Here is a 16,205-nt window from a genome sequence, read left to right as displayed (position 1 = left end):
AGAATGAAGCTGCTTTACACTGATGTTTTTTTTTTTCTGTTGTTGTATTCAATATATATATAGATGATCTATATTATCTTAAATATTATATATCTATATATAATATATATAATATATTTCTATATATACATTTATATATATAAACACTGTTTGTCCATGTGCTCTGCAGCCCTGAGCGTCTATTGAAGATTGGTTATAGAAAGACTAAAATGAGAGGCCAGAATGCCTGAGAGTGGTCAGGCTATGGGTATCAAAGAGATATTTTTTGAATTTAGTTTTCTCTGATCTCTGCTGAATTTTATTTGTGAGAAGAACCGCAGTGAAAACTTTCACTCAAAAAACTGGACACCATCTTGTCTTTTCAGAAACGTGTCCAGTGTTACTCTCAATCAGTGCTTCACAGTGCACAGTGCAGTTTGACTCCACAGTGTCTGGGGCGCTCATTTTTGTGTTGGTTCAGGTTAGGCCAACCTCTGTCATGGTAAGGCTAAATTAGACTAGGACTTAACTGTAACGTAAAAAAAAAAAAAAAAGATCTGTTTGGGTCTAATTGACATTTCTTGTTCTATAACTAACAGCCAATTTCCCATGAGAGTAGCGTCAGTGATGATGACTGTAACACCACCACAGGAAGTGACATATTCTGAAATTAAAACAGGTCAGATGTGTTTGTATTAAAGTGCTGTTTCAGCTCTCTCTGTACTTAATACATCACTCTAGTTTTTACTTACTTTGATCAGTGTTGTTTCGCTGTGTCTCAACCAGCTGTGGAAATGAAATGTGTTTTGACACTGACAATAAAACTAAAGTGCACTAGCCTAAAACTATAAATTCAGTCCGTTGATGAAGCTGGTCCAAGCGCTGTTTATTTCAGCCAGCTGATTCCCAGGCTGCTCCTCCTCCTTCACATCCGTCATTCTCCACCTCCCATCTCTGCTCTAAATCTCTTCATTCATCATTTTCTGTCATCTCTGCTGCCTCTTCCCTCTGCAACCACCTCACTCAGGTTTTTATATTTTATATACAGTTCAGAGAATGTTGATGATCACCTTAATTTATGTTCTCTCTCTCTCTCTCTCTCTCTCTCTCTCTCCAGGTCAGAGAAGATGTTTTTTGTTGCAGACCTGCTGAAGAAACCTTGTCCATGATGAGTGCAGACAGTCCCCATACATCCTTTGTTTTTATATTTTGCCATTCAAAGTGATAATACCAATATTCGCAGCAGCTCTGCAATATTCAGTGTGTGAAAGCGACGAGCCCCAGCTTCAGCCGAACACTTCTCAGTTGACCATCATCCTCAGTTTTCTGCTTTCGGCATTTCTCCTGTGGCCTCAGTTGTTTAGACCTCAGCTCACAAGGTGCTTGTTCTAAAGAGGCAGCGATGACATTCCAAAACCTCTTCAGCTCAGTCTTATTACACAACCTGACCCAAGGATAACCATCAATCCCCACAGCGGCACTCGTGTACCGACACACTCCCAGACACAGAGCCACTTCCCCGGCTTCAGGCAGTATGGGAGACGGGAGCTGGGTATGTCTGAGCCCAGCTGAGTTTGCACAGCTGCAACAATACAGTGAATGTGAGTACATAGATGTGTAAATCTGGGGGTGCCACATTTGTGTGTGTTCTTTTGTGTGTGTGTGTGTGTGTGTGTCTGTGTGTGTGTGTGTGTGTGTGAGAGAGAGAGAGAGAGAGGGAGAGATTGTGGCATATATGATGAGTTTCTGTGTGTGTGAGTCTGAGCAAATACTGTGTGGGTGTGTGTCAGGGCTGTGTGATATGACCAAAATCTCACACAACAATACATTCACAATATGGCACATTTTCTGTTGATTCAGTGAATATAGTGGACCACACTGTCAGACTTTTCATACACATCCATGCGACAGAAGGAGCCCTTCGTTTAGGTGCTTCCTTCTCCAGATTAGGGCCGTGTGAAAAATATGTTTTATTCTCAAAAGTCTGAGAACAAATTCTGACTTTTAGGAAACATTTTTTCCACATGAAATACAAGCAACACAGAGATTCATAAGCATATTTTTGAGTTTTACATGGAATTCACTTTTCGTGACCGCTGAGGTAAAAAACTCATTTGCACAAAGCTGAACATTTTACATGACGTTATTTGCCTCAACACTGTAGTGACAAAGAAAATGTGATGTAGTGGAGGGACAGGAAATTTAGCAATCACCTGCCGTGGATGTTGGTGTAGTACCATAGAGACGTTGCTGTAGTACCATAGAGTGAAAGAATGAAATGAACAATAGAGCATAATATAAAAATGATTTATGTTTTCCATGTCACATGATATATACAGTCATATTGTACAGCCCTTGTGTGTGTGTAGCTGATGTTCATTGTATTCATGGTATAGCGTGCAGAAGACTTTATGCAAATCAAATTCAAAAGAGTGCATGACTGGACTTTAGGTTGGTGTGCAGACCCACAAGCCACAAATGTGACCAGTAATATGAAGTGAATGTCCCTAATAACTTCAACAACACAGTAGGGCTGCACGATATAGCCTATAACCAATATCTTGATATTTTTAAGCTATACACGATATATATCTCGATATTTTTATTTCTCCTGTAAATCACTATGAATGTTAAATTCAACCCTTTGATGCAAAAAATAACATCAGTATGATGATTCAAGTAGACCCCTCTATTAGATTAGTAACGGCTGCGCCGCGTTTTAGCTGCGTCCTCTGCCCTGCGTGAACTCACACCGGGCGCATCTTGGCAGCGTAGCGAGCCGGCCAGCTGTTACGCGGCGCGTACGCCTCCGGAGTGGGCCTTGTCTCCCCTCACCTGTTACAAAAAGTACGCATGCGCACAGGGGATTTTTCTGGGTGGGCGGGGCAGTGTGCTGCGTGCTGTGAGCAGCACCAGGAGTGACACAGGTAAAACTCCTGAGAATTAAATGCTGACGGCTTAAAACATTTACGTGACAAGTACTCGATGGTCGCGATATAGTCATTTCATACATCTCACGGAGAACAAGCCGTGATATATCGAGTATATTCGATATATCGCCCACCCCTACAACACAGTAAATATATTGTCTATGTACTGATGTTAGCTGATCTGTGTTGTCTTCTTTGTTGCTTATATGATAATGAGCATGTTGCGTTTGTCCTAGAAGTCTTGAATGGACTGATTTAAAGTGAAGGAGATTATTTAATCATTTTCTAGAGTTACTGAAACTCACTTAACTTACACACTCTGTCATTTCCTGTGTGTAGGCAGAATGTCAGTCTGTTAATGACATTTGTTCACTCTGGGACTTGTGGCTATCTCTTCCCTCGCTAGCAAACACATTTGTTAGTCAAAAGAGCATCTGTCTTCTTGTTCCTGGTGGATTCTGCCTGTCAGCATGGATGATGAAGAGAGTATGACTCGCTCATGCAAGCTATTCTGTTGAGGAATTACACAATTATGCATAAATCAGTATTTCATTTAGAAAGTGGAATCACATCAGATCATTCTGTAAGTCGCTTTGGATAAAAGCGTCTGCTAAATGCAATGTAATGTAATGTAATGTAATCATTATGTCAGATTGACTGATTGACCGGGAGGTCACTGACAGAAGATTCAAACCACTAAGATAGAGGAAGTCGGTGTCTAAGCTTTGTTAAACCTATGTGTGGGCAAACACGTGCAGGGCTCCAGGCTGCCCCTAAATGGTCACATTTTGCCCATTAAATTTGAGACAGTGCGATTCAATTTTTCATCTATTCGCACATGTGCGACCAGTAAATTTGCCGATTTTTTTTTTTTTTTTTGTGTGATTATAACCGAGTTTCCTGGGTGCGTTTAACTGGATGCAGCTAAGAAAGCAACAAACGGACAGGAGTTGAGGTAACATCAGCGCCAACCACTCACTCTCTAACCAGCACGAGAACACGCCTTACGGCAGAGCTCTGCCAACCCTAGCCCTACGGTAACTCTGGAGGGACACCATACTTCACATACAGGAAAACTTGGCTAAGACAAAACAGTATGTTACATTATTAAATATTTTTTTGTTGCTGACAAACTTCTGCTCCAGTCTGAAACATAATGTAAATGTGAGTTTCTGCATTTATTGTCAAAGTATTTATCAGTAATACAGTGCAAATTAGAGGAAATGTGAATATTTACAAGTCGATATAAAGTGTGTGCCCCTAAATTATCTGCTTGCGCCCCTAAAATTTTAAGTTGGGGGCCACTGTGCTCCTAGTAAAAAAAGTTAGTCTGGAGTCCTGACATGTAGGCTCTAGATCTATACTGTATGCATGTATGCTGATGATGCATGCTTTTATGTTGCATGTGAAGGAAGTCTACCTTCACTTCACACTGTGCTGCTAACAGTCCTTTTCATTTCATCTCTGCTTCATCTGGCTAACAGAACCCCCATCATTTCCCCATCAGTCACTGCACTGCAAACATTTGAATTAGGGGAGGAAGTTTTCCTACTTCTGCATAAGATCTACTGAACTTCTGCTGAGAAGTTCATCTGCCCTGTCGTAGGTTTTTATGGTCGAATTCTTTATGATCTGCGTTAAGCTTTAATGAGAATCAGGATCAGGTAAATTGGTGGTAACTGTTGTCAGGCTGCATGCTAGCTTGAGAGTGTTGACACAACGTAGTGTAGAGACGAGCAAGAAGTGGCGTTGCGCAGCTTCCAGTGGTTGCTCGCCATGTGACCCCGCACAGCAGAGAACAGAATAGTAATCCAGGTTAATCCTCACCCCGTTCGTGTTGCTGTCGCTGTGGTCGAGCAGGGTTTTTGCTTTATGAGTCAGGTTGCAGTAGAGATAGGAGTATAATGGAAACATGACAAATGTGCACTCTGTGAAGGCCCCGGCAGGCTGGGAAGGTCTCATTTTTACTGATGGAGAGGAGGCGAAAGACAGGAAGGGCTTGTGTATCACCATCCGATCAATCAAGGGCATAATGAAGGACACGAGCTGTGCTTTTCTCTAGAGATGAGCATATGTGAAGGAGCTAAAGACTAAAGGACTGGTGTAATTAATGAGCTGTATAATGTAATGAAACAATTAGTTCATCACAAACTATTTCAGTAGCTGATTAATCACTTAAATCATTTTTGTTCTAGCTCCTGCAGTGTCATTTTATGATAATTAATGTAATATCTTTTGGACAAAACGGATCATGATCTTTTATTTTTCACAGAAAAAACAATGAATCAATCAAAACATAATCAGCAGATGAACTCTTAATGAAAACGTTCATTAGCTGCAGCCCTAATTAAATCAGTTATAGCTGATTAATTGATTAGTCAATCGACAGAAATGAATCAACAGTTTAGATAAATGCTGATTCATTTCAGTCATTTCGAGCAGAGATGCAAAACTGTCCCTGGTCCCACCTGTTAGGATTCACTGCTTTTCTCTGTTTTAAACAATTATGAACTGAACACTTTTTTTTGAACTGTTAATGCATGAAGAGGCTTCAGACTTTGGGAACATGTGATGGACATCTGTCATTATTTACTGACATTTTATAGACTAAATGATTCATCGTAGAAACTATCAAAAAGAAATAATGTTGCAACCTTTTAATTAAAACCACAGTTGACTGGCTGAAGCTGTTGCGTAATTTAATTTATTTAATTATTATCACTGTGAAATCTGTAAATTAATGTATATAAAAAACACACACACAATTTCGCTAAGGTCATTTGGTTAAATGTGTTTTGTTACTGATGCTAAACAGTGTGTGTATTAAAACAAATCTCTCTATAATAAAGTGAAATCAAATCTGTGTTCTTCAATCAGCCCTCACGGTTGAGAAGCTGTTGTTAATAAATGACTTCAAATGTTAAAATGATTATCAAAGTTGTCAATTAACTTTCCTTTAATTGATGACATCATTCTGTAAAGACTAATTTCCTCCAGCTGTAATGTTGCTGACCTGAGTGCAGACCACTGACCACACGTTGCACACCGGATGATCTTACCTGAAACCATACACTTGTCTGTCTCTCTCTCTCTATCTCTGCTCCTCCTCCTGTCATTGTGGTCTCGGAACGCAGGACAGAAATAGAAAAGAAGCTTTACAGACTGCAAAGCTGCTGAGCACTACGAATAATGAAGTGAAGTGTCATCCATAGTTGATTATGTGAGCTGACGTGACGGGTGAAATCAGGTCTTGAGCATGTGTGTGTGCCCATGCACAAGTGTATGTCTGTCCCCTGTAATTGTTTGGCAGATGATCGTGGGTGGAGGTCATAAATGTTCTAAACAGAGGCTCTGTGACATGTGCATGTGTGTGTGTGTGTGTGTGTGTGTGTGTGCATGGGTATGGGATTAGCATCTAAAAGTGAGAAAGACACCATGTCCCCTTTTACTTTTGACTAACAGGGTGACTCACAGGCTGAGCTCCACTGATGCAGCACCTCATGGAACAGACGAGTACTTATCAGGGCATTCGTTAATGAGATGCAGCGTGTTTATTCACTTTTCGTGAAAAAGAACATTTTGAATGAGACATATGATTACATAAACCTCTTGAGGAAATGTACTCGGTGTGCGTACAGCATGACGGGACTCCTCTGTGCGCTCCCAAGGTTTTTTAGATGTGAATCAAATGTATCAAAGCAAACACACTGCAGTTACAGTGATGAGGAAATTCTGTTTTTCTCTTTCTCAGACTCCACGAAGAAGCTGAAGGATGTGCTGGAGGAGTTTCACGGTGATGGAGTCCTTTCCAAATACAACCCGGAGCAGGTGTGTCTCCATCAGCCTTCATCCGCTTTTATCTTTTACCTCTTATTTTGGTGGCTGATATTCTGTCTCACTCTGACACAGCTAGTGTCCGTGCGCACACAAACACATGGTGTGACGTTATCGGATACTCATTTAGTTTCCTCTGATTCAGTGTGATATCAAGAAGCCGAGTGCTTAGTCATTCCACCACGTTTATAGATAAATGCTGTGGTGGAGACACACCCGTGGCATCAACTTTGGCTTCTGACGTCAGCAGCTGTAGTGCAGACTACAGCGCAGGCTGTTTTATACCGCCGCCTGAACTCTGGACACTGTCGCTATTTTCAGGGCTGACTCCTTTGACACTTCTCTCTGTCCTCTGCACATTCCCCACCTGGCATTCAAGTGTTTGGTTCTTCTAAACTCAGCAATTAACTGCCAGCTTACTCATTTTCACTGTTCATTTCTGTACATCATTTGATCCTGTGTGGTAACTTTAACTGTTTGGGTTCACACATATAGTTACATATATTATATATGAGCTGACTGACTTCACTGCCAGTGCTTACGTCTCGAGCATTCACAAAACATGACTGACAGTTTACAAAAGCACAATATTATGGCATTTAATTTAAAAAATATGTTTCAGCTGGTGTGTGTGTGTGTGTGTGTGTGTGATACACAGGTCTTCCCGGCATTGCAATGTGTTCTGAATAATTAACGCAAAGCTTAAGCACAATGTGAAATATGAACCATCTGGGCTGAAGCAGACAGATCCTCTTTAGGAGGTCGATCTAGGGATCAGTTTAGTTACTAGAGGACTCTAAGTCTCTGTGTTCTGCTGCAGGCTCGTGGCATAGATTTGTCACTTTTACAGTTTAATATTTGTTGAGTATATATTGTGGGAAATCCCACAGCAAATCTTGAATGATGATATGATCATTTTGTGGTATGGTAACAGTGTTGTCAACACAAATGATGACTGAAGCATAAAGCTTTGTTCAAGTCCCGCTCATCTTTAACATGAAGTTCAATGAGATGCTCCGTTTGATTATTAGTTTTTTCACCTGCATCATCAAAGCACACTTCCTGTTATCAGCCACTTCAAACAAACTGAAAGCCATGAAAATAGCTGTCACTTTAATTCATCTCCATGAAATCTTGACGTTGCATGCATGTTCTCAGTGTGCACCCACAGAGGTATCAGGCTGGAATTTTTCCAAATTTGACAGTTTTGTGTGTTTAATCTGATTACAATAAAAGAAGTTTTGTAAGTTCAAACATGCTGCATGTTTTTTTTGAGAATTCATTTACACCTGCATGGAATGTCATATGTCAGAGGGAGGGGACCTTCAGCCTAAACAAGGCTGCAGTCACGTCCGATCCCTCCCCCACAGTATTATCGCCCCCTCTCTTCCTCTCTCTCTTCATTATCACCTCCTCTTTTCCTCACTATTTGTGATGACATGACTAACGGCCCGGCTGGACGTTTGACGCCATAGGGGACCGGACTTAATGTTCATGTGGTCTTTCAGCGACCACACTGTCACCTGGCGCCACTGATGACCACCGTGGCTCTGCTTCTGCCATCTTTCAGTGTGTGTGTGTGTGTGTGTGCATGCACCTCTAATGACTCATCTACCCACTGTGCCAGCTGTAGTGGAATCTTATTTTTTGTCATTGTGCAGCCTGGCCTCTTCTGAAGGAGTTTCAAACACTGATCAAAGCAAAGACAGTGGATAAAAAGAAAGAACAGTGATTGACACTTCTAGCCGTCAGTCTTGTTGTTTTTTCTCCATTGAACAGACGAACAAGCACAACAGCAGCACAATAATTCTCAGTGATTGATGAGTGACTGAGAGAAACACCCACAGGGTTTCCCTCCACAGCAGCAGGCTCCATTAGGCGTGACCCAAACGTTTTATGTCATTGTTGAACACGCTCGGCTCAAACTGTTTGGAAGCGTGTGTGCTTTGTCTTTTCACTGCGTGATATAAGAGTTGATGTGTCGGTTATTTTTTCTCGTTCTAGGAGGACCCTGCTTATTCTAAACTATGGTCAACAGTGATTTCTAGCAGCAGGGAACAATGAGTTGGATCAGCGAAACACAACATTCGTGTGAAAACTGAATTCCATTTAAAAAAGATGAGCCTTTAAGTTCCCATGCAACGGAAAGCAGAATGCTGTTTGCTTCTCATCTGAAATGTTTCATGTAAAAACAGGCGGATATGAACAAACAGATATTGATTGGCGTTTGCAGTAGCCAATAGTGAGTGCGCTGCTGTTAGCGCTATGAGCTTGTCTCAACGTTTACTTTTTAGTGAACCCGGCCCAGTCTGTCAGGGAATACAGCGTCTTACAGATGTATCTTTATTGCTGCTTTTGGCTTCTGGCATCCCATGGCAATCTTCCCACCAGGAAAGTCTGTAAATCACCCCAGTGGTCTAACATTATTTCCGGTTGGTCTCAGAGGCCGTGCTCAAACCCGGTCCAGTCCAGCTGATGGCACAGATTTTGCCTGGCACGACAGACAATTAGAAGTTAGCTACTTTAGCTAAGTGGTTAGGCTAAAGCTATCTGTCCAGAAACTCTGTATATCACAGAGAGTTGATGCTGAGCAAATATATTGTGTACAAAATCTGATCCAGTTTCTCCAAAATCATGAATAAAGTTGTGCTTTTGTACAGTTACTCATAGACTGGATCAAACAGGAAGCACTCTGCTCCATCGGCGTCAGAAGAGACAAAGCGTTTCATTGGATGTAAAATTAGTAAGTTTATCAGGAAATGACAAACTCTAAAATACCATGAAGAATACCTGAAAATACTGCAGCCCTAATTGAATCAGTTATAGCTGATTAATTGATTAGTCAATCGACAGAAATGAATCAACAGTTTAGATAAATGCTGATTCATTTCAGTCATTTCGAGCAGAGATGCAAAACTGTCCCTGGTCCCACCTGTTAGGATTCACTGCTTTTCTCTGTTTTAAACAATTATGAACTGAACACTTTTTTTTGAACTGTTAATGCATGAAGAGGCTTCAGACTTTGGGAACATGTGATGGACATCTGTCATTATTTACTGACATTTTATAGACTAAATGATTCATCGTAGAAACTATCAAAAAGAAATAATGTTGCAACCTTTTAATTAAAACCACAGTTGACTGGCTGAAGCTGTTGCGAAGCTGTTGACTGGCTGAAGCTGAAAATACTGAAAACACTTTGTGTCAGTGTGGGTCCAGATATTAAACTTCATGTGCTGTAAGCACATCAAGAATATCAGGTTCTTATGCCCTTTGTTCATTTCTGGTCTAGTCCTTCTAGTCCAAAGTGGTCGCAGCCTGTCACAAATGATGTCTGATAACAGTGCGCTTTAGATGCAGATCTGGAATCTAGGCAGGACAGTCTGTAGTCTGTAGTAGCCTGAAGTTTGATGCCAGAAGAAAGTCAATCAAATCATTCTGACAGCCGTGCCAAAATGAAAAAGATTAAATGAACCATGTAAATGTGTCACAGCTGCCCTTGGGAGATATTTAAAGATTGGCAGCCTTAAATGTGAGTCCGCTCACAGGGAAAATGATCGTCGCTTAGACTCTGGGGTCAAAGTGTTTTTCTGTGTGCTTACATTCAAGGAAATCTCACACACAGCTTTGGTTTCATAAATTGTATGTCTGGAGTGTATGTAAAAAGACTGTGTACAGTCACAGCATGAGTACACATGAGCATATTTGCCTGTAACCTGCCATGCTCCACGATGCACAGCAAATTAAAGCCTCATGGTTTGTTTGGCCAAATAAGGAGAAGTGAGTGATATGAATAATGCCTGGCTGGCTTTGGGAGCTGTCAGGGTTAGGTCAACAGTGTTGCGCAGAGGGAGGATCCTCATCACGGTGTGTTCTTCTGTGATGGGCGTCAGTTACTGCAGCTTCCAATCCTCCGGACAGGAGCACATTAGAAGCATATTTTCTCGAAGTCTTGGCGTGCAAAAGGGATCAGTTTTACTTTGTCCTATTTTGGTGTGAACCAAATGTTCCCTGGAAGGAAACAGGGTCTGTCCATACTGCAGCCTTCTAATGTTTGCATAGTGTATTTGCTTTTACTTAAAACCAGAGAGGAACTCTTGACCAGACACAGCTCACCTAGAACTGATGTGGCAAATGTTGATGGCACTGGTGTGATGTAGATCTATAGATGTAGAAATACAAGTGACTCTTTTTAAAATTTGAAACAATAATTGTGGGAAAAGAGTTTCTCGTTCTAGCTTCTTAAATGAGATGATTTGTTACTTGTCTTTGTCACAAATCATTATAAGTGGTGCAGTTTTCATCACTGTCACCTCATGGCCACCAGTCCTCTGGGACCTTTCTGTGTGGAGTTTGCATGTTTTCCCCCTCCCACAGTCCAAGACAATGCAGGTTAATACTGTAGGTGACTTTAAATTGTCCATAGGTATAAACCACTATCAGTATAAAGAATGGACAGTGTATGCGTGATGTCACTCACAGGTTCCCTGCCGATCTGAGGTGGGCTGTATGACACCTGGTTACTCTGTTATGGCACCCACCTGTCAATCAAAGCGACCATGCTCTTATTCTGCATAACTTTAAGCCTTAATATAATGTGAACAGGTGAGTTGTATATAAATTCACCCTCAGTACAGTTGTCATGAACGGGGAAATTAGCTACAGAGACCAAAACTGTTTTTTGTACCAGGCTGTAAACATGTTTATTTCTGCTGTGAAGTTGGACATTTGGACATGGGGACTTATGGAGACTGACTCACTTCTGGAGCCAGCCTCAAGTGGACGTTTGAGGAACTGCATTTGTTGGCACTTCCACCTAAGCTTCACTTCACAGCCATGGAGGTTGCAGCTTGGTGTGAACATGTCTAACCCTAACCCTGAGATGATGTGGCGACTTCAGGGTGTACCCACCTCTCACCCAAAGTCACCTGGGATTGGCTCCAGCCCCCTCTGATAATTATAAGCGGTTATGAATTATAAACAGAATGTCTTTGGGTTTTAGACTTTCCATCATTGTCGCATTCCACAGACTAAACAATTGATCTATTAAAAAAAAAAAATCAGCAGCTTAACCATTAATGGAAATAATGGTTGCAGTCCCGATGTGGTCACTTCCTTTGGGAACATGAATAAATGACTGAGATGTGTTGTTAATTGACCTCTGTAGGGAGGGAATAGGTCATACATTTACAGAATATTCACTTCTTCTTTTTATTGTTTTATCAAAACAGACTAGTTTCTAATTTTCAGATCTGTTTCAGCTCAAATGAATCCAAGCATCAGAAATGTTAGAGAAATATGTGTTTGACAAAGAATGTGTGCATACTACCTGATACGTGTCACCTTTCATTTGACTTCAGAGTATGCGATCAGATCACCTGTGCTTGGAAGAGTAAGAACTAAAACAGTCCCTGCAGAAATGTGGAGCGCTCCGTGTGATCTGCAGCCTAACAACTTCTGACATCTTCACTGACGATACAACCTGGCACAAAGCAGCTAACCCCTTCTCTTCTTCTACCCACTCCTCCCTCACTCTTTCCTTCTTCCTCCTCTGTCCCTTTCCCGTCCGTTGTTTTCCGACTGTTAAACAGAAGCAAGACGTTCTCAACCAAGTAAGCCTCAGCCCGGCGGGCTCTGCTCTGCATGCTGTGTGGTGTCTGTGTCAGCAGACTGCATGCACATTCTGTCCACTAACATAACATAACCCAGCCTTATCCGCTACAGATGGTCTGTCACTGTGCCACAGGGAGGAAAAAGGCCAGAGGTCATGGGGTCGCTGAGTTGAGTTGGGTGCCACATGGCTGTGTGAGGGGCAGCTGAGGGAGGGTGGATTAATCAAAGGAGCATTACATGTCTGTATCCAGCAGTCTGTGTTAATATGACCTCTTTCCTGTCTGTACTGCTTTCTTTACATTGTTTTGTTTTCTTTGAAGCCATCAGGACTCTAAATGCTAACGGTTCATCCGGGTGCAGGTTCCAGCACCTCCATTCTGCTCCTGCTAACCTTAATGAGATATGCTGTGGTGGTCAGTCGACTGGTGTGACAGACATTTTACTGACCTTTAAAGCCTGGCTGTGAAGTCTGTTGAGAATGTTTCCACTTTAATGGCTTCAAACCATGTTGTCATTAAGCTCTTACTTATAAATACTGGCATGTCACCCCAAATCAAGGCTGCAGACCATTGCAGATCCATTTCAGGGCCGATCAACCTGAGCCAAATGTCCATCATGTCTTTTTTTCATTGATGTAACAAAAGAATTGTGCATCTGTGGTTGGTGTGAACTTCATTTCATGAGAGTACCTCAGTAATTCTGCTAACCTGTTTGTTCTTTTCCCTGTCTTCACGCAGCCCATTGATTATGAGGGCTTCCAGCTCTTCATGGCCACATACCTGGAGAATGACATCCCAGAGGAGCTGTGCCAGCACCTCTTCACCTCCTTCAAGAGCAAGACGGGAGGCTGCTCTCCTGATCAGTCTCGTGCAGGAACGAGCTTGCTGGGTAAGCTTTAACAACGCCGGTCAAACTTTTCATTTCACTGACGTCACAGGACACAACAGCGATCCAGTGTCTTCATGAGTTTTTGCCATTAGCTGTTTCATTCATACAGATTCACTTTGAACTAATCCAGACTGGGTATTGAACACAAGGGAGCTTAAAAGATACTATCAGAGGATGAGATTAATACATTAATAGAAGCAGACGAACCTGTTCACTTTCCCAAAGATGTTCTCAATGTTTTGCTCTATTTTGTAGCCTATCTAGCATGCTCTTTCCAGGATATCCATGTCATGTTTGAGGTTCGATTCCTGGCCTCACAGTCGGGATAAGATACCGAACCTGCATGTGTTTCGTTGAGGTCAGCATTTTGGATATGCAGTGCTCCTTGATGAGCAGCCGCTGAATGGGTGGATGTGTTGTAAAAAAGTGCTTTGAGTGGTCGGTAGACCAGAAAAGCACTATATATATATATATATATATATACACACACACACGTCCATTTACCAAATGAGTCATACTGACCAGAGCAGAAGACAGAAATGTCTGTGTTGTAGGTCTCTTGCTCCTCGCTCTGTGCAGCATGTAAACTGTGTCCGCCTCCATCCTTGAGTGCTGTGTGGGCCCTGGCACCAGGATCTGCCTATCTGCTCCTCACTGCAGAGCAGCTGAGGTGACAGATGGACTATTGAATTAGAAATCTATTTCTGTGCTATAATGTTTGTAAAAGTAAGAGGCAACAAGTGCACAGGAGCGAAATGTGAGTGACGGCGTGTCACTTTGGCTAACAGCGGTGGTGCTGGGGATGCCAGTGTCACAGATAGGTTGTGACATCCCAGCTTTGACTTCAGACGTCGGATTCATGTCACCCGCCAGCTCTCGCTCCCTGTGCGATCCTTCTTGCTGCTTTCACTGTGAATAAACGGCAGTGAAGTCATCTTTTCTTCACTGTGATTGCAACAGAAGAGCTTCAGTCAGATCTACAGCTGCACGTTTGTGTCCAGATGATGGCTGCTCATCTATCCGTGTTGAAATTGAACGTACCCTGTGGAGTTTTCCTAAAAACAAAGGAAAGTTATGTTTCCATTTAGTGATCACCAAAAATGCAGTTTGTATCCTCGAGGTCCAACGAACCTGCTCAATGCATCTTCTTCTCATAAAACAGTCAAAGCTGATTTTTCTCAGGAGTTTGAAGCCTCCTCTTGTTGGTGCACTGCTGCCTGTTTTGGCACACATTACCACATATCACGCCAAATCATTGACGGTGCCGTGTAGCGTCGCCTGCATACACCAGACGCACAAAAGCAGGACCCACAAAGTTCTTCATTGTACCACTAGACAGTGTAAGTAAGTGTTACTGATGAAATTCAGCTGTGGAGGCAATTTTACTGCTACTATATCAATGATGTGACAATTATTTAGCTGATTAATTGTTTTGTCCATACAGTGTCAGAAAACTGTGAAAATGGCCATTGTAATTTTCGTCAGAGAATGTTTGCTAATATTTGCTCGAAAAATTAATGATATGATTAATACATTTAATTTTCTGTCAATAGACTAATTGTTCCAAGCAGTTTATTGTGATATGATGTCAGCAGAGTCTGGACCATCGTGTCCATCTGAGGTTATATTCACATTGTGCAAAATCTAATCTGCTTCCGGTAGACATCCAGGTACAAACAAAATACAACAATCAGGAAGCCCAAATAAAAGTGACATATTCACTTCATCATCGTGGGAAAAATTCAATATAATAGACCGGAGGTTTCGTTTATCGAGGAGTGCACTGGTTGATCAGTGTGGATTCTGCTGCTTCGTCAGTGTGTGTTCAGGTCGATGCAGCCTGTACTGCCACCTGGTGGTGTTTCTGAAGAACCATCATGACATGAAGCAGCCTGGAGTCGGTCACTGTACTGATCGAACCCTTTAGTATGCTTCAGTGATGTTTTTATTATTTTATCATCCATCATCCGGCACCATCTGGTCTGAAGCTCCCAATCTGTGAAGTATCATCAATTTTTGCTGTGTGGACAACATGTTTCACCACATGTAATATGCTGCTCTCTCACATATAATACACATCTCTATCTCGTCCACTAACAACGCCTTCTGCCATTCCAGCAGTTGACGTAGAAACATGCAAACATTTGTGCTCTTAAAGGGTCTGAAAGGATCCATAACCCATGCAGTGTCTGTAAACAGTGTCTGTGTGTTGTTAGAGGATATAAAGAGAACTCTTTCTTCACTGATGTTCACTCATTCTTGCTGCTGCTGCCGCTCTCTTTTTTCCTTTCTCGAAACAATGACTGACTGCAGAAGCCCGTTCCATTGATGCAGGCATCTCTATTCAGACCGAAGTGGCCTGTGCCCCCATTACAGGTACCAGAGCAGGCCGACTATTGTCGGGGTGATGTCGTCTTAATGGGACAAGAGTCCAGCTGGCTCTGACCTCCCGCTCCCTGTTTGCCATGCTCTTGTTGTGTTGATGTGAGTTTATGGTATTTTTGGCTGTGGATCAGTGGGTGACTTGATGCTTTGTGAATGGTATTTGTGAGGTTTTGACGCGGTGTTGTCATTTTATTCTGCTTCCTGTCCCTCTGTGCATCCAGAGTTTTTTGAATTGTTGTGACAGTATTTCTTAAGCATTTCTTTATGTTGCTCTTAACAACTAACTGACTCTTTGTGCATCTAACATCGAGAGGCACCTGGCTGCAGACCTCCACTGTCAGGCACCTCCACTGTCAGGCCCGGAAGTGATGACGTTTTTTGGGGGGTAGGGAGGTGGAGAGGACATTTTGAGAGGGTCATTTTCATAGACGTATATACATAGACGCCTCATTGAGCAGGTTGGTCTGTTACGTTAACGTGTCCGCCATATTGGATGTGGCAGATCTGCCCGTAAACTAATAAAAGGAAATGGACTGAACTTCATAAAGCGCCTTTCTACAAAGTTCTTTAAGTTAA

At 42.1% G+C, this 16,205-nt stretch overlaps 1 protein-coding gene across 3 annotated transcripts in view; it reads left to right on the top strand.

The window, feature by feature from the left end:
- Positions 1-16,205, top strand: part of dgkg (diacylglycerol kinase, gamma) — a 99,339-nt gene that overhangs the window by 13,805 nt on the left and 69,329 nt on the right. The window contains exons 2-6 of one of the 3 annotated variants that reach the window (XM_019254630.2): positions 1,097-1,580; positions 6,661-6,737; positions 12,335-12,355; positions 13,094-13,244; positions 15,558-15,620. In XM_019254630.2, coding sequence (XP_019110175.1) covers positions 1,514-1,580; positions 6,661-6,737; positions 12,335-12,355; positions 13,094-13,244; positions 15,558-15,620 — 379 coding nt within the window. In that variant the 5' untranslated portion in view covers positions 1,097-1,513. The remainder of the gene's footprint in view (positions 1-1,096; positions 1,581-6,660; positions 6,738-12,334; positions 12,356-13,093; positions 13,245-15,557; positions 15,621-16,205) is intronic. The other 2 variants (XM_019254631.2, XM_019254632.2) reach the window with 2 other exon arrangements.

Source organism: Larimichthys crocea, chromosome XVIII, assembly GCF_000972845.2.
Source record: "Larimichthys crocea isolate SSNF chromosome XVIII, L_crocea_2.0, whole genome shotgun sequence".
NCBI lineage: Eukaryota > Metazoa > Chordata > Actinopteri > Sciaenidae > Larimichthys > Larimichthys crocea.
This window is presented reverse-complemented; position numbering and strand designations above follow the sequence as displayed.